Here is an 18374-nt window from a genome sequence, read left to right on the forward strand (position 1 = left end):
AATTTTTGGGGAGGGTCAGGGGGGAAATTTGGGGGGGTCCCCAATTTTGGGACCCCCTAATTGCCGCCCTCAGTTCGCGCTGGCCTGGACCGGTCCCTGGGCTATGACGAGTCCGGGAGCTGCATTGGGGGGAGCCAGGGCAGGCCCTTAGAGCCCCCCCAGGAACTGCACTGGGACCTCCCCCCGCAGGTACTGGGAGCACTGGGAGGGACTGGGAGAGTGGTTTAAGGATATTTTGGGGTGTTTTAGGAATATTTTCGGGCAGGTTTCGGGGGTGCTGCCCCAGGCCCGGGAGCAGTTCCAGGCCATGGCTGAGGGGCTCCAGCTCCATGTGGTGTCGGTCGAGGCCCCCCCAGGAACCTCCGGGACCCCCGAGAGCTCCCAGGAGCTGCTGGCGCTGGCGCTGGAGCTGGCACTGGTCAGGGTGAGACGCTGAGAGCCCCAAAATTCACCCTGGGAACCCCAAACTCCATCCCAGAGACCCAAAATTTCCCAAAATCCCCTCAGGAGCTTGGCCTGGTCCTCACATATGAACCCATCCCGACTCACATTTTCCTCGAGGACTCCAAAATCCACCTGAGACCCCCCCAAATCCAACTGAGACCCCCCCCTAAACTCCATCCCTGAGACAGCAAAATCCTCCAGATTTCCAAATCTCCCCAAAATCCCCTCAGGAACGCGGCCCAGCCCTCACGTACGAGCCGATCCCAACGCGCCTTTTCCTTGAGGGCCGCGCTGATGGCGCACGAGGCGTGGGGCGATCCCTGCTGGAGCTGGAACGTGCCCTGAGGGACCCCCAAATTCCTGTGAGGAACCCCAGAATGGGGCTGGGGACCCCAAAAATGGGGCTGGGGGATGCTGAGGGGGGTCTTGGGTTTGGGGGAGTCACTGCGGGTATTGTTTGGTGGTGGGAAACACGAGGGGAAAAAGGGCGGGAAACGTGAGGGGAGAAAATGGCAGGAAATGTGAGGGGAAAAGGGTAGAAAACATGAGGAGAAAAGGGCGGGAAATGTGAGGGGAGAAAATGGCAGAAAATGTGAGGGGAAGAGGGTAGAAAACGTGAGGAGAAAAGGGCGGGAAATGTGAGGGGAGAAAATGGAGGAGAAACGCGAGGGGAAAAGGGTAGAAAGCTTGAGGAAAAAAGGGTGGAAAACGGGAAAAATGGCGGGAAGCGTGAGGGAGGAAAATGGCGGAAAATGTGAGGGGAAAATTTGAGGAGAAAAGGGCAGGAAATGTGAGGGAAAAAAAGTTGGAAAATGTGAGAGGAAAAGGTGAGTGCTGCTTGAGGGGATCCCGAGGGGACTTTTGGGGCGATCACTGGGGAATTTTGGGGCGATCATTGGGGGTCTCTGGGGAGAATTTGGGGCGATCATTGGAGGGATTTTGGGGGGATTTTGGGGGGATCATTGGGGGTGTCTGGGGGATTTTGGGGCAATCATTGAGGGGATTTTGAGGCAATCATTGGGGGTCTCTGGGAGGATTTTGGGGCGATCATTGGGGGGATATTTGGAGCAATCATTGGGGGTCTCTGGGAGGATTTTGGGGCGATCATTGGGGGTCTCTGAGAGGATTTTGGGGCGATCATTGAGGGGATTTTGAGGCGATCATTGAGGGTCTCATTGAGGATTTTGGGGTGATCATTGGGGGTCTCAAGGGTGATTTTGGGTGCTCGTTGGGGGTCTCGGGGTCCCCCTAACCTGCAGTTCCCCTCTGTGCCCAGCGGGGGCGCCGGCGGGCGCTGCTGGAGGCGGCGCTGGCGCAGGCGCGGGGGCGGCGCCGGCGGCCATGACGGGGGCGGGGCTGGAGCGGCACCTGCAGGCGCTGGCGGCCGTGGCCAATCAGATGCAGCTCGCCCTCCCTTCCTCACAGAGGTGGGCGGGGCTTTGGATGGGCAGGGGGTGTGGCCTGAGGAGGGTGTGGTTTATACTGAGGAGGGGCGGAGCTATGCTGGGATTATCATATAAGGAGGTGGGTGGGGCTTGAGGGCAGTGCTTGGGTTAAGAGGGGGTGGGGCCTAAACCAGGAGGGGTCGGGCTTGACTAAAAATTGCCTTATAAGGAGGTGGGTGGAGCAAGCAGAGCCTGGTCCTGTCTTTATATGGTCAACAGGGTGTGGCAAAAAAAGGGCGTGGCCTAAGTACAGTCACAGTGATTGACCGGCACGTTTGGGTGTGGGTGTGGTCTCATTTGCATATCTCCACTCCTAGGTGCTGGGGCAGCCCTGGGCTCTGGCCTTTAGCCCCGCCCCTCGGCCACACCCCCCACTACTGCCCCACCCCCTGCGGCCTGCAGGAGGAGGCTTCAACCCGGTGGGTACTGGGATGGACTGGGAGGGACTGGGGAGGTAATGGGGGGGACTGGGAGGGACTGGGGGGAACTGGGATGGACTGGGATGAACTGGGGGGGTTACTGGGATGAACTGGGGGTCACTGGGATGAACTGGGGGGTCATTGGGATGAACTGGGGGCTCACTGGGATGAACTGGGGGGGTCACTGGGATGAGCTGGGGGGTTACTGGATGAACTGGGGGATAACTGGGATGAACTGGGGGATAACTGGGATGAACTGGGGCTCACTGGGATGAACTGGGGGCTCACTGGGATGAACTGGGGGGTCACTGGGATGAACTGGGGGTCACTGGGATGAACTGGGATGGTCACTGGGATGAACTGGGGGGTCACTGGGATGAACTGGGATGGTCACTGGGATGAACTGGGATGGTCACTGGGATGAACTGGGGGGTCACTGGATGAGCTGGGGGGTCACTGGGAGAACTGGGGGGGTCACTGGGATGAACTGGGGGTCACTGGATGAACTGGGGGGTCGTTGGATGAGCTGGGATGGTCACTGGGATGAGCTGGGGGGTTACTGGGATGAACTGGGGGGTCACTGGTGCTGACTGGGCCCCCCCCAGCCCCACCAGGATGGGTACGGGGTGTCCTTCACCGGGGGAGGGGACGCCGGCCCCGTCCTCGTCCACATCTCCTGCAGGGAGGGGTCCCCAAAAACGGTGAGTGACCCACAAAAAAAACCCCAAAAACCTCCCCAAAAAAACCCCAAAAAAATCCACCAAAACTCCCCTAAATTCTCATCCAAAAAAAAAGCCAAACTTCCTCCAAACTTCCCCCAAAAAACCCCCAAAACCTCCCCAAAAAAACCCCAAAATCACCCACAAAAAAAAATCCCAAAACCTCCCCAAAACGCCCAAAATCTTCCCCAAATCCCCCTTCTCCCCTCTCCCCTCCCCCCTCAGTGATTTTTGGGGTTCTGGGGAAGTTTTTGGGGGATCTGGGGGTGGATTTGGGGGGGTCTGAGGGTGGATTTGGGGTTCAGGGGGGGGTCCCTGACCCGTGCCCCTCCCCCCAGGACCCCCAGGTGTTCTCACAGCGGCTCCGGGCGGCCCTTGGGGGGATTTGGGATTCTGGGGAGGATTTTGGGGTTCAGGGGTGGATTTTGGGGCCCTGGGGGTAATTTTGGGGTTCGGGGGGGGGTCCCTGACCTGTGCCCCTCCCCCCAGGACCCCCGTTTGTTCTCACGGCGGCTCCGGGAGGCGCTGGGGGAGCTGGGGCAGCTCCTGGGGGGGGAGGGCCGGGGGGGGCACCCCAGAGCCGCCCCTCCCCCCCAATAAAGAACTGCCAGAACCCCCCCGTGTGCTGGACTGGGAGGGACTGGGAGGGACTGGGATGGACCTGGGAGGGGATTGGGAGAGACTGGGGGGGACTGGGAGGGACTGGGATGGACTGGGAGGGAATTGGGAGGGACTGGAAGGGGATTGGGGGGCACTGGGAGGGACTGGGATGGACTGGGAGGGACTGGGAGGGGATTGAGGGGGACTGGGATGGACTGGGAGGGGATTGGGAGAGACTGGGATGTACTGGGAGGGACTGGGAGGGGATTGGGGGGGCACTGGGAGGGGATTGGAGAGACTGGGAGGGGACTGGGGGGGCACTGGAGGTGGCTGGGGAGAACTGGGGGGGACTGGGAGGGACTGGGAGTTACTGGGAGGACACCAAGAGGTCACTGGAGTTACTGGGAGGTCACTGGAGTTACTGGGAGGACGCCGAGCCCTCCCTACCGCCATCGGTTGTCACGTGACCGGAAACCGCGCCACTATCCGGAAGTGGGCAGGGCTCCCACCGGAAGTGCCGCCTCTCCTCACGGCCAAGATGGCGGCGCGGCGGGGCTCCTCCAAAGCCCGGGCTCCGAATCGCCTCAGGGCCGCGAATCGCGACCGGCCCCGGCCCCGAAATCGCGACAGAGAGAACGCGGAACCCCCCGGCGCGTGTACCTGCCCGGGGCGGGGCCGCCGCTGGGCCCCGATGAGGAGCTGGTGATGGATGAAGAAGCGTACGTGATGTATCACCGCGCCGGCACCGGTACCGGGGGCATGAGGGGACCGGGGAATGAGGGGGTGGAGGGGCCGAGAGAACCGGGGGGTCCTGAGGGGAACCGGGGATGAGGGGGCTGGAGGGGATGAGGGGAACTGAAGGGATGAGGGGAGCCGGGGGCTGAGGGGAACCAGGGCGGTTTTGAGGGGAACTGAGGGGAACCGGGGGGATGAGGGGGCTGGAGGGGACTGGGAGGGCACTGGTGTTACTGGGAGGGCACTGGTGTTACTGGAGGGCACTGGGAAGGGCAATTCTGAATTTGGGAGGATTTTGGGGGAGGGTCAGTGGGGATTTTAGGAGTGTTTTGGGTGCGGGGGGTGAGGAGGATTTTGGGGATTGAGGGAGGGTTTCTGGGTTTTTAGGGAGGGTTCAGGGAAGTTTTGAGGGGGGGATTTTGGGGATGTGTGAGGGAGGAGTTTGGAGGGATTTTGGGGTGGTTTGAGAGGGTTTTTTGGGAGAATTTTGGGGGGTTTGTGGTAAGATTTGAGTGGATTTTGGGGGGAGTTTGAGGGAGGGCTTTCGAGGAGGTTTGAAGGCATTTTGGGGGGGTTTGAGGGAGGATTTTGGAGGGATTTTAGGGTGGCTTGAGGGGGATTTTGGGAAGATTTTTGAGGGGGAGGTTGTGGGATGATTTTGGGGAGGATTTTGCGGGGTTTGAGGGAGGATTTTGGGAGGTTTGGCGGGGGTTTGAGGAGGATTTTGGGGGGAATTTGAGGGAGGATTTTGGGGAATTTGAGGAGGATTTTGGGGAGGTTTGGGGGATTTTTTGGGAATTTGAGGGGGGATTTGGGGGAATTTGAGGGAGGGTTTTGGGGAGGTTTGTGGGGGATTTTGGGGAGGTTTGAGGGGATTTTGGGGGAATTTGAGGGAGGATTTTGGGGTCGGCTGAGGGTGGATTTTGGGGAATTTGAGGGAGGATTTTGGGGAGGTTTGGGGGGTTTTGGGGAGGTTTAAGAGGGGATTTTGGGGAGGTTGGGGGGGATTTTTAGGGAGGATTTTGGGAGGTTTGAGAGGGGATTTTGGGGGAAGTTGAGGGAGGATTTTGAGGAGGTTATGAGGATTTTGGGGGAATTTTGAGGGAGGATTTTGGGGAGGTTTGGGGGGATTTTGGGGGAATTTGAGGGGGGATTTTGGGGAGGTTTGAGAGGGGATTTTGGGGAGGTTTGAGGGGATTTTGGGGAAGTTGAGGGAGGATTTTGGGGAGGTTTGAGGGTGGATTTTGGGGGGAATTTGAGGGGGGATTTTGGGGGAATTTGAGGGGGGATTTTGGGGGAATTTGAGGGGAATTGAGGGGGGATTTTGGGGAGGTTTGTGAGGATTTTGGGGGAATTTGAGGGAGGATTTTGGGGAGGTTTGGGGGGATTTGGGGGAAGTTGAGGGTGGATTTTGGGGAATTTGAGGGAGGATTTTGGGGAGGTTTGGGGGGGGGTTTTGGGGAGGTTTAAGAGGAGATTTTGGGGAGGTTCGAGGGGGGATTTTGGGGAGGTTCGAGGGGGGATTTTGGGGAGGTTTGGGGGATTTTTAGGGAGGATTTTGGGGAGGTTTGAGGGAGGATTTTGGGGAGGTTTGAAGAGGGATTCTGTGGGTGTTTCGGGTCTCTGAGCTCCTCCTCCTGCCCCCAGGGTCGCCGTGCCTGAGCTTTGACGTGGTGCGGGACGGGCTGGGGGAGGGCCGGGAGGAGCCACCGCTGTCGGTGCTGCTCTGTGCGGGAACCCAGGCCGAGACCCCCGGGGCCAACCGTGAGAGACCCCCCCCAATTATCCTGAGACCCCCGGGACCTGCCCCAAATTATCCTGAGACTTCCCCACATTATCCTGAGACCCCGGGGACCTGCCCCAAATTATCCTGAGACTTCCCCACATTATCCTGAGACCCCGGGGACCTGCCCCAAATTATCCTGAGACTTCCCCACATTATCCTGAGACCCCGGACCTGCCCCAAATTATCCTGAGACTTCCCCACATTATCCTGAGACCCCCCCCAGATTATCCTGAGACCCCCCCCAATTATCCTGAGACCCCCCCCCAAATTATCCTGAGACTTCCCCACATTATCCTGAGACCCCACCCCAAATTACCCTGAGACCCCCGAGACTCTCCCCCAATTCATGCTGAGACTCCCCCAATTCCACCCAGAAAACTTCAAGTCCCCAAAACCTCCCCAAGAAAAAACCCCAAAGCCCCTCGAACTTCCCAAAAAAACCCAAATCCCCCACCAAAAACTCCAAACCCCCATCTCCCACCCCACCCGTAAATTTTGACTCGCCCCATTCCTCACCCTCACCCCACCCCAGGGTGGTTTTGGGGTGGGGTTTGGCGTGGGTTTTGGGGTGCTTTTGGCGTGGGTTTTGGGGTATTTTCGGGGTGGTTTTGGCGTGGGTTTTGGGGTGGTTTTTGGGTTTATTTTGAGGTAGATTTGGGGTATTTTTCGGGATGTTTTTGGGTTGGTTCTGGGGCAGGTTTTGGGTTGGTTTTGGGGTGGTTTTTGGGGTGAATTTTGGGCTGGTTTTGGGTAGTTGTGGGGTTTCTTTGAGGTGGTTTTGGGGTATTTTTCGGGATGTTTTTGGGGTGGGTTTGGGGTATTTTTGGGTTTGTTCTGGGGCAGGTTTTGGGGTGGTGTTTGGGTGTGTTTGGTGTTGGGGTTGGTTGTTTTGGGGTGAATTTTGGGCTGGTTTTGGGGTAGTTGTGGGGTATTTCTGGGGTGGGTTTTGGGATATTTTTTGGGGTGGGTTTGGGGTGGTTTTGGGGTTGGTTCTGGGGCAAGTTTTGGGTTGTTTTTGGGGTGAATTTTGGGCTGGTTTTGGGGTATTTGTGGGGTATTTCTGGGGTGGGTTTTGGGGTATTTTTTGGGGTGTTTTTGGGGTGGGTTTGGGGTGGTTTTGGGTTGGTTCTGGGGTGGTTTTTGGGGTGTGTTTGGGTTGGTTTTGGGTTGTTTTTGGGATGAATTTTGGGCTGGTTTTGGGGTAGTTGTGGAGTATTTCTGGGGTGCGTTTTAGGATATTTTTGGGTGGTTTTTGGGGTGTTTTTGGGGTATATGCAGGGTGGTTTTGGGGGTATTTTTTGAGGTGGTTGTGGGGTATTTTTTGGGTTGTTTTGGGGGTGAATTTTGGGCTGGTTTTGGGGTAGTTGTGGGGTATTTTTGCGGTTGGTTTTGTGATATTTTTTGGATGTTTTTGGGGTGCTCCCAGCCCTGATTTGGGGTGTTTCCTCCCCATTTTTTCAGGGTGCTGCTGATGCAGATGCAGAACCTGCACGGGCTGCGGGGGGGGAGGGCAGGGGACAGCAGCGACAGCGACAGTGACAGTGACAGTGACCAGGAGGGGAGGGGCGGGAGCCGCAGCTGCTGCTCATCATGGCCCCCCACTACGGGGGGGTCAACAGGCTCAGGGTATGGAACCCCCCAAAAAACTGCCCCCCCAAAAAATCCCCGTAAAAACCCTACCTGGGAACCCAAAAATCCATCCTGGGAACACAAAAACTCACATGGGAACCCCAAAATCCATCCTGGAAACACAAAAACTCACATGGGAACCCCAAAAATCCACCCAGAGACCCCAAAAACTCACATGGGAACCACAAAAAACCCACCTGGGAATCCAAAACCCTTCCTGGGAACCCAAAAATCCATCCTGGAAACACAAAAACTCACCTGGGAACCACAAAAAACCCACCTGGGAATCCAAAACCCTACCTGGGAACCCAAAAATCCACCCTGGAAACACAAAAACTCGCATGGGAACCCCAAAAACCCACCTGGGAATCCAAAACCCTCCTGGGAACCCAAAAATCCACCCTGGGACCCCAAAAACTCACCTGGGAACCCCAAAAATCCATCCTGGAAACACAAAAACTCACCTGGGAACCCCAAAAAAACCCACCTGGGAATCCAAAACCCTCCTGGGAACCCAAAAATCCACCCTGGGACCCCAAAAACTCACCTGGGGACCCAAAAATCCACCCTGGAAACACAAAAAAAAACCCTCAAAAATTCACCCTGGGAATCCAAAAAAAACCCCCTAAGATCCCAAAAAAATTCACCCTAAAAACCCAGAAACACACCTGGGAACCCAGAACTCGCCTGGGAACCTAAAAATCCATCCTGGGACCCCAAAAACCCACCTGGGAACCCCAAAAACCCACCTGGGAATCCAAAACCCTCCTGGGAACCCAAAAATCCATCCTGGGACCCCAAAAACCCACCTGGGAACCCCAAAAACCCACCTGGGAATCCAAAACCCTCCTGGGAACCCAAAAATCCACTCAGAGACCCCAAAAAACCCCCTCTGGGAACCCTGAAATCTGTCCTGGGAACACCAAAAACCCTCTGGGAACTCCAAAATCCACCCTGGGAACCCCAAAAACGCTTCTGGGACCCACAAAACACCTTTGGGAACCCCAAAAACTCCTGACACCTCCAAAATCCACCCTGTGACCCCCCAGAAAGCCCCAAATCTCCCCCTGAGTCCCTCCCAGCACCTCTGGGACCCCCAAACACTCCCTGGGATCCCCCAAACAACCCCGAAGCTCTCTGAGACCCTCCCCAAATTAACCTGAGACCCCCAAAACCCCCTCAAACCCCCCCAAAATCCCCCTTTAGTCCCTTTTGGGGGTCCCCAACCCCTCCTGACCCCCCTTTTTCCATGTCCGCCCCACAGGTGACGTCCCTGGGAGGGTCCCCAGTCGCTGCCGTGTGGTCGGAGCGGGGCCAGGTGGAGGTGCTGGAATTGAGGGGGGCCCTGGGGGCCCTGGGGACGGAATTTGGGGAGGGGGATTTGGGGAGGGGGCCCAAGAGCGTCCAGCAGGGAGCTCTGCCCGCCCTCGCCACCTTCAGCGGCCACATGGACGAGGGATTCGGGCTGGACTGGAGCCCCCTGAGCCCAGGTGAGGATTCTGGGGGGAATCGGGGAAAACGTGAGGGGAAAATGGAGGGAAACGTGAGGGGGACATGTCAGAAAATGTGAGGGGAAAATAGGTGGGAAACGTGAGGTGAAAATGGCGGCAAACATGAAGGGAAATGTCAGAAAATGTGAGGGGAAAATGGCGGCAAACGTGAGGGGGAAATAGAGGGAAATGTGAGGGAAAATGGAGGGAAATATGAGAGGAAACATGGCAGGAAACGTGAGGGGAAAATAGGTGGGAAACGTGAGGGGAAAAATGGCGTAAAATGTGAGGGGAAAACAGGAGGGAAACATGAGGGAAAAAAGGGCGGGAAACGTGAGGGGAAAAAGGGCGGGAAACGTGAGGGGAAAAAGGGCGGGAAACGTGAGGGGGAAAAAGGGCGGGAAACGTGAGGGGAAGATGATGGAAAATGTGAGGGGAAAACATGAGGGGAAAATGGGCTGGACTGGAGCCCCCTGAGCCCAGGTGAGGATTCTGGGGGGAATTGGGGAAAACGTGAGGGGAAAATGGTGGCAAACGTGAGGGGGAAATGGAGGGAAAATGTGAGGGGAAAATAGGTGGGAAACGTGAGGGGGAAAAATGGCAGAAAACGTGAGGGGAAAACAGGAGGGAAACATGAGGGGAAAAAGGGCGGGAAACGTGAGGGGAAAATGGAGGGAAATGTGAGGGGAAAATGGAGGGAAACGTGAGGGGAAAAAGGGCGGGAAACGTGAGGGGAAAATGGAGGGAAATGTGAGGGGAAAATGGAGGGAAACGTGAGGGGAAAAATGGCAGAAAACGTGAGGGGAAGATGGTGGAAAACGTGAGGGGAAAAGAGGAGGAAAACATTAGGGGAAAACAGGAGGGAAATGTGAGGGGAAAATGGGCTGGACTGGAGCCCCCAGAGCCCAGGCGAGGATTTTGGGGAAATTGGGGAAACGTGAGGGGAAAATGGAGGGAAATATAAGGGGAAAATGGAGGGAAATGTGAGAGGAAAAAGGGCGGGAAATGTGAGGGGAAAAAGGGCGGAAAAAGGGTAGAAGGGGAGGGAAATGTAAGGGGAAAATGGGAGGGAAACGTGAGGAGAGAAAAGGGAAACATGAGGGGAAAACGGTAGGAAAATATGGGGGGAAAAAAGTGGGAAACAAAGGGAAACGTGAGGGGAGAAAAAGCAGGAAATGTGAGGGGAGATAAGGGCAGGAAATGGGAGAAAAATGGCAGAAAATGCGAGGGGAAAAAGCACAAAATGTGTGGGAGAAAATGGCAGAACACTTGAAGTGAAAATGGTAGGAAACGTGAGAGAAAACAAAGAAAACGTGAGGAGAAAGAGGCGGGCGCTGCTCGAGGGGGTCCTGTGAGAAATTTGGGGCAATCATTGCGGGCCTTCCTAACCTGCAGCTGGAAAATTGGAGATTTGGGGGGAAACTTTGCGATTTCGGGGTTTTTGTGATGTCCCCTCTTTGTCTCCCCCAGGCCGGCTCCTGTCCGGGGACGTCCGCGGGCGCATCCATCGCTGGGAGCCGCGCGAGGGCGGCTGGGCCGTGGATCAGCGGCCGCTGCTCGGCCACGGCGGCAGCGTGGAGGACATCCAGTGGTCACCCAGCGAGGCCTCGGTGAGCGGGGACAGGGGCACAGAGGGACAGAGGGACAGAGGGACAGGCAGGCTGATCCCTGAGGTACAGGGGGACAGAGGGACAGAGGGACAGAGGGACAGGCAGGCTGATCCCTGGGGGACAGAGGGACAGAGGGACAGCCAGGCTGATCCCTGGGGGACAGAGGGACACAAGGACAGCCAGGCTGATCCCTGGGGGACAGAGGGACAGAGGGACAGCCAGGCTGATCCCTGGGGGACAGGGGGACAGAAGGACAGAAGGACAGCCAGGCTGATCCCTGAGGGACAGAGGGACAGCCAGGCTGATCCCTGGGGGACAGAAGGACAGGCAGGCTGATCCCTGAGGGACAGAGGGACAGAGGGACAGAGGGACAGGCAGGCTGATCCCTGAGGGACAGAGGGACAGAAGGACAGCCACGCTGATCCCTGGGGGACAGAGGGACAGAGGGACAGAGGGACAGGCAGGCTGATCCCTGCGGGACAGAGGGGACAGAGGGACAGCCAGGCTGATCCCTGGGGGACAGAAGGACAGCCAGGCTGATCCCTGGGGGACAGAGGGACAGAGGGACAGAGGGACAGCCAGGCTGATCCCAGAGGGACAGAGGGACAGCCAGGCTGATCCCTGGGGGACAGAGGGACAGAGAGACAGCCAGGCTGATCCCTGGGGGACAGAGGGACAGAGGGACAGCCAGGCTGATCCCTGAGGGACAGAGGGACAGGCAGGCTGATCCCTGGGGGACAGAGGGACAGAGGGACAGGCGGGCTGATCCCTGGGGGACAGAGGGACAGAGGGACAGCCAGGCTGATCCCTGGGGGACAGAGGGACAGAGGGACAGCCAGGCTGATCCCTGGGGGACAGAGGGACAGAGGGACAGCCAGGCTGATCCCTGGGGGACAGAGGGACAGAGGGACAGCCAGGCTGATCCCTGGGGGACAGAGGGACAGAGGGACAGCCAGGCTGATCCCTGGGGGACAGAGGGACAGAGGGACAGAGGGACAGGCAGGCTGATCCCTGGGGGACAGAGGGACAGAGGGACAGCCAGGCTGATCTCCTGAGGCAAAGGAGACGCTGAGACAATGGTGGAAGATGAAAAGGTAGATTTTTAGCAGAGATTAATTCCAGAATTATCGATTTTTAGCAGGGATTAATCCAAGGTTTATCAATTTTTAGGAGAGATTAATCCCAGGTTTATCGATTTTCAGCAGAGTTTGATCCCAGGTTTATCGATTTTTAGCAGAGATTAATCCAAGGTTTATCGATTTTTAGCAGGGGTTAATCCCAGGTTTATAATTTTTTAGCGAAGATTAATCCAAGGTTTATCGATTTTTTAGCAGGGATTAATCCCAGGATTATCCTTTTTTAGCAGAGGTTAATCCCAGGTTTATTGATTTTTAGCAGGGGTTAATCCAAGGTTTATTTGAGGAGCCCCTACAAACCCCATGCCTCGGTGCTAAGGTTACATTTAAAAGGAGGTGGAAACCTAAAGAAGATAAAATTTACTGACCGATAAGAAAATTTAAGGGATGGATACTGGGAAATGGGAGGGAAACGTGAGGGGAAAATGGCGGAAAATGTGAGGGGAAAACGGGAGGGAAACGTGAGGGAAAAATGGAGGGAAATGTGAGAGGAAAATGGAGAGAAAAGTGAGGGGAAAAATGGCAGAAAACGTGAGGGGAAAATGGAGGAAAACTGAGGGGAAAATGGAGGAAAGCGTGAGGGGAAAATGGAGGAAAACATGAGGGGAAAACGGGAGGGAAACGTGAGGGGAAAATGGCGGAAAACGTGAGGGGAAAATGGAGGGAAACTTGAGGGGAAAATGGAGAGAAAACCTGAGAGGAAAATGGAGAGAAAAGTGAGGGAAAAATGGGAGGGAAACTTGAGGGGAAAATGGAGGGAAACATGAGGGAAAAAAGGGCGGGAAACATGAGGGGAAAATAGAGGGAAACTTGAGGGGAAAATGGCAGAAAACATTTTAAAAGGAGGTGGAATCTTAAAGTAGATAACATTTACTGATAAGAATAAGAAATAATTAAGGGATGGATACTGGGAAATGGACATTTAGGTCAGCATATGGAGAAACACCTGGGGGGTTGACCCTTGGTCTCTGGCTAATCCCTCAACATCCTGGATGGAAAGTTCTGGATCGAGGGGATGGGATGCTGGGTGACTGACAGAGAGCCAGGCTGGGGATTCGGGGATTTGGGGATTTGGGGATGATCACAGCAAAGGAAAGCGACACACAGGTAAAGGGAGGGAAAAATCTGGGAACAATCCTGCGATACAAACCCGAAATTATTACAAAGCATAAAACCAAACTACAGCAGGGACAGGCGGACCCCAGATCCACCCAAGCTCGGCCATTTTCCCCTCCCAGGTGTTCATCTCGTGCTCCTCGGACGCCTCCCTCCGCGTGTGGGACGTGCGGGCGCCGCCGGGCCGGGCCTGCCAGCTCAGCGTGGCCTCGGCCCACGACGGCGACGTCAACGTGGTCACCTGGAGCAGGAGGGACCCGGCCGCGCTGCTCAGCGGCGGCGACGATGGCGCCCTGCGCCTCTGGGACCTCAGGAGCATCCGGGTGAGGGGACAGAGACCCCCAAACCAACCCAGAGACACCCAAACCCAACCCGGGGACCCCCAAACCCAACCCAGGGACACCCAAACCAACCCAGGGACACCCCCAGAGTTGGGGACGATGGCGCCCTGCACCTCTGGGACCTCAGGAGCATCCGGGTGAGGGACCTGGGACACCCAGAGACCCCCAAACCAGCCCAGAGACCCCCAAACCAACCCAGGGACCCCCAAACCAACCCAGGGACCCCCCCCAAACCAACCTGGGACCCCCCCAAACCAACCCAGGGACCCCCCCAGAGTTGGGGACGATGGCGCCCTGCACCTCTGGGACCTCAGGAGCATCCGGGTGAGGGACCTGGGACACCCAGGGACACCCAAACCAACCCAGAGACCCCCAAACCAACCCAGGGACCCCCAAACCCAACCCAGGGACACCCAAACCAACCCAGGGACCCCCAAACCAACCCAGGGACCCCCAAACCAACCCAGGGACACCCAAACCCAACCCAGGGAGCCCCAAACCCAACCCAGGGACACCCCCAGAGTTGGCGACGATGGCGCCCTGCGCCTCTGGGACCTCAGGAGCATCCGGGTGAGGGGACAGAGACCCCCCAAACCAACCCAGAGACCCCCCCAAACCAACCCAGGGACCCCCAAACCAACACAGGGATCCCCAAACCAACCCAGGGACACCCAAACCAACCCAGGGACACCCAAACCCAACCCAGGGACACCCAAACCAACCCAGGGACCCCCCCCAAACCAACCCAGAGACCCCCAAACCAACCCAGGGACCCCCAAACCAACCCGGGGAGCCCCAAACCAACCCAGGGACCCCAAACCAACCCGGGGAGCCCCAAACTGACCCAGAGACCCCCAGAGTAAGACAGGGACACCCAGAGTGGGACAGGGACCCCCAAAGTGAGACAGGGACCACCCCAGAGTCCCCCAAACTGCCTCAGCACCCCATAAACCCCCCCAAAATACCCCCCAGACCCCAAATCTGCCTCATGGATCCCCAAACCACCCCTAAAAATCCTCAAACCACCCCCAGACCCCACAATTCCCCATAGCTCATGCAAACCACCCCAAAAACCCCAAAACCACCCCAAAACCACCCCTTATCACCCCCAAAACCACCCTCCAGCCCCGTCCCCGCTCACCCCCTGCCCACTTTCCCCCTCCCCAGAGCAGCCCCTCGAGCGTGGCCACCTTCAAGCAGCACCGGGGCCCCATCACCTCGGTGCAGTGGCACCCGGGCGAGAGCGGCGTCCTGGCGGCCGCGGGCGAGGACGACCTGGTGACCCAGTGGGACCTGGGCGTGGAGAGAGACCCCCAGGAAGGTGGGGAGGGGGCCGGGGAGGGGCTCTCGGAGCTGCCCCCGCAGCTGCTGTTCCTGCACCAGGGCGAGAGGGAGGTGAAGGAGCTGCACTGGCACCCGCAGTGCCCAGGGCTGCTGCTGTGCACGGGCAGGGAGGGAATCGCTGCCTTCCGCACCATCAGCGTGTAAGAGTAAAAATGTGGGGTGAAAATACCCAAAATTGGGGTGAAATCATCTGAAATTGGGGTGAAAACACCCAAAAATAGGGTGGGAGTAGCAGGAATTGGGATGGGAGTGGCACCTGCTGTGCACAGGCAGGGAGGGAATCGCTGCCTTCTGCACCATCAGCGTCTGAGAGGGACATACTGGGGGGAAAATACCCAAAATTGGGGTGAAACCAGCCAGAATTGGTGTAAAAATACCCAAAATTGGGGTGGGAATAGCAGGAATTGGTATTCCAAATCCAAATCCAAATTCCAAATCCAAATTCCCATCCAAAATTGGGATGGGAACCCCTGGGAATGGCACCCGCAGTGCCCGGGGCTGCTGCTGTGCACGGGCAGGGAGGGAATCGCTGCCTTCCGCACCATCAGCGTCTGAGAGGGACATATTGGGGGGAAAACACCCAAAATTGGGGTGAAAACACAGGAAATTGGGGTGAAAACACCCAAAATTGGGGTGAAATCAGCCAAAATTGGGGTCAGGAGTGCTCAAAATGGGGTGGGAATAGCAGGAATTGGGATGGGAGTGGCACCTGCTGTGCACGGGCAGGGAGGGAATCGCTGCCTTCCGCACCATCAGCGTGTGAGAGGAAAATATTGGGGTAAAAATACCCAAAATTGGCATGAAATCAGCCAAAATTAGGGTAAAACCACCCAAAATTGGGATCAGGACTGCAGGAAATGGGGGTAGGAACTGCTGAAGTGGAAATGGGATCTCAAAATGGGGCAGGAATCCCTCTCAAAATGGGGATGGGAGACTTTCAAAATGAGGCTGAAACACCCCAAAAATGAGGATCAAACACCCCAAAAATGAGACTGAAACACCCCTAAAATAGGAATGAGATCCTCACAAAATGTCGGTGGGAATTGTTGGAATCCCCTCAGAATGAGTCCCTAAAACAGGGATGGGACCGCTCCCAATTGAGGATGGACACCCCCAAATTCAGGGGTCTCTGACCCCCAAAATCAGGATTTCCCCCCAAATTTCGGGGGTCTCTGCCCCCAATTCACCTTCCTCGTCCCCCCACATTTGCTGATCCCCCCCCAAGCAAAACTACTCCAAAAATGGATTTTATTTTTCTTATTAAAATTTAAAAAACCCCATTTTATTTTGAGCATTCCCCATCCTGGTCCCCCACAACGCAACTCTGACACCCGCCAGTAAAACATCACCCAACGACTCCAAAAAATCGATTTTATTTTTATTATAAATTAAAAAAAACCCTTTTAACCTTTTGATTTCGAGATTTTCCGCAAAGCGCGGGAAAATCCTCACGTGCGCCGCCACGTGACCAGGACGGGGAGGGGGCGTGGTCACGGTCACGTGAGGTCGGCGCGCCAGGTGAGGGCGGTGACGGCCATGGCGCCCCCTGGCGGGGCGGAGCAGAGCAGCAGCGATTTGCGCACGCTCGTGCCCAGGCGCGCGGCCGCCAGCAGCGCCCCCAGCGGCTGCGCCTGCGAACTGCAGGGACACAGCGCCACTGCGCCTGCGTGGAACAGCGAGGGGGGGCCTGGAATAAACGGGGGGGGGGGTCAGAGATAATGGGGAGGGGGCTGGGAGCTTCTGGAGAGGGTCAGGGATAATGAGGAGGGGGCTGGGACCTTTGAGAGAGGGACAGAAATAATGGGGAGGGGGATTTGGGATACCTGGGGGTCATGAGGAATAATGGGGAGGGGGCTGGAAGCTTTGGTGGGGGGGTCAAGAATAATGGGGAAAGGGCTGGAGCACCTGGGAGGTGTTCAGGGATACCTGGAGGGGGACAGAAATAATGGGGAGGGGGATTTGAGATACCCAAGGTTCAGGAGGAATAATGGGGAGAGGGCCAGGGATACCAAGGGGGGGTCAGAAATAAAGGGGAGGGGTCTGGGGGTACCTAGGGGGTCACAGGAATAAATGGGAGGGGTCTGGGACCCCCGAGAGGGGGGGTCAGGAATAAAGGGGAAGGGTCCGGGGATACTCAGGGGGTCACGGGAATAACAGGGAGTGGTCTGGGACCCTGAAGGAGGGGTCAGCAATAAAGGGGAGGGGTCTTGGCCCCCCCCCCTCCTTACCGGGGTACACCAGGAAGTCGCCCCCGAATTTCCCGCCGGGGGTCACGTGCAGGCCCCGCCCCCAGAGCTCGCGGAAGACGCGGAAGCGCCGCTCGGAAGGGGGGGAGGGGCGGGACGGCTCTGCTGGGGAGAGGAGAAAAAGGGAGGGGTCAGCGCGGGTCTGACCCCGCCCACAACCCCGCCCCCGGCCCTCCCCCACCTGGAGGGGTCTTCTCGGGCTCCGCTTCGGCCTCGTCAACCTGAGGGGGAAAGGGGCGGCTCAGGGGGGGCTCTGAGCGCCCCCCACCCCCGATTCCCCCTTCTCCCATCCCGGTACCGGCTCCACGGTGGCTCCGCCGCTCTCCCGGAGCGCCCGCGCCTCCTCCGGACTCAGCTGCAGCGGCAGCCGCGGCCCCGCCGCTCCCGCTCCGGCGCGGCCGCGGCGCGGGGGATTCCCGACAAGCGCCCCCCACACGCGGTGCCGCTCCCGCAGCGCCCGCGCCGCCTTCGGGGCCCACACAAGGAACCGCCCGCGGTGCCGCCGCACGCGGGGCCGCTCCGTGAGGGGGCTCGGGGGGGTCCCGGGGGTCTCTGAGCCCTCCCCACCCTCGCAGACCCCCGGGACCCCCTCAGGCCCCGCCGCCATTTTGCCCCGCCTTCCCGGAAAAGGCCCTGCGCTCTTCCGGAAGTGGCCTCCTGAGTCCCGGGGGCTTTAAAGCAGCGATGCCGCGTGGGCCCCACCGCGCCTGGTAAAAAGCAATGAAAGAGACTCAGCCCCTTTTAAGAGCGGCTCTTAAAGGGCTCGAACGGCTTAAAGGGACAGAGCTCCTTTAAATGCCGCCATTGTGGGCCCCGCCAGCCCTAAAGGGCGAGACCTCCTTTAAAACACCCTTTCAGTTGCCAAACTGCCGTTAAAGGGCTTTTAACACAGTTTTACCTCCATCCCAAAAAGTCCTGAGCTCACCCTGAGGACCCTTCAGGCTCCTTAAAGGGCCAGACCCCTTTAAAAACCGTGTTAAAGGGGACTGACCCCTGTTAGAACCCCGTGTGTGGTGCTCACCCGCCCTTAAAAGGCCAGACCCCTTTAAAAACAGTCTTAAAAGGGCGTGCCCCCCGCGTGTGGGGACCACTCCTCTTAAAGGGCCAAGCCCTTTTTAAAAGCCCCCGTTCGCTGCATTCTACCCGCCCTTAAAGGGCCAGCCACCCCTTCACAGGCTCCTCCCCCTCTCTTAAAGAGCCAGATCCTCCTAAAGGACACACCCAATTGGCTCCGCCCCCCTTTTAAACCTCGACACCCCCCCAAATCCGCACGTGGGCTCCCCTATAATAACATGACCCCACCCGTAGTGGGCG

General features: G+C 57.6%; 3 protein-coding genes across 4 annotated transcripts in view; 2 read left to right on the plus strand and 1 right to left on the minus strand.

Annotated features, from left to right (window-relative positions):
• PRPF31 (pre-mRNA processing factor 31) overlaps nt 1–1789 on the plus strand; it is a 10462-nt gene extending 8673 nt beyond the window's left edge. The window contains exons 7-8 of the mRNA XM_077193241.1: nt 287–424; nt 1721–1789. Coding sequence (XP_077049356.1) covers nt 287–424; nt 1721–1789 — 207 coding nt within the window. The remainder of the gene's footprint in view (nt 1–286; nt 425–1720) is intronic.
• Nucleotides 1786–15216, plus strand: GRWD1 (glutamate rich WD repeat containing 1). Its single transcript, XM_077193242.1, is given in 11 exon segments — nt 1786–1871; nt 2207–2312; nt 2914–3009; nt 3985–4375; nt 6010–6126; nt 7609–7704; nt 7707–7774; nt 9042–9267; nt 10738–10877; nt 13252–13452; nt 14638–15216. Coding segments are annotated over 11 exon segments (1848 nt in total). The 3' UTR covers nt 14959–15216.
• Nucleotides 15217–16171: 955 nt separating this feature from the next.
• On the minus strand, nt 16172–18215 carry TSEN34 (tRNA splicing endonuclease subunit 34). Of its 2 annotated transcripts, none has more exons than XM_077170949.1 (4): nt 17359–18200; nt 17242–17281; nt 17043–17162; nt 16172–16501 (listed from the first exon to the last, which is right to left on the minus strand). In XM_077170949.1, exons 1-4 carry the CDS (start codon nt 17665–17667, stop codon nt 16311–16313), a joined length of 660 nt encoding a protein of 219 aa, XP_077027064.1. In that variant the 5' UTR covers nt 17668–18200; the 3' UTR covers nt 16172–16310. The 2 variants fall into 2 exon arrangements, with proteins under 2 accessions (XP_077027064.1, XP_077027065.1); XM_077170950.1 differs by lacking the exon at nt 16172–16501 and adding an exon at nt 16519–16740 and having other exon boundaries at nt 17359–18215.
• Between the last annotated feature and the right edge of the window lie 159 nt (nt 18216–18374).

This window comes from Agelaius phoeniceus, chromosome 37 (genome assembly GCF_051311805.1).
Source record: "Agelaius phoeniceus isolate bAgePho1 chromosome 37, bAgePho1.hap1, whole genome shotgun sequence".
In the NCBI taxonomy this organism is placed as follows: Eukaryota; Metazoa; Chordata; class Aves; order Passeriformes; family Icteridae; genus Agelaius; species Agelaius phoeniceus.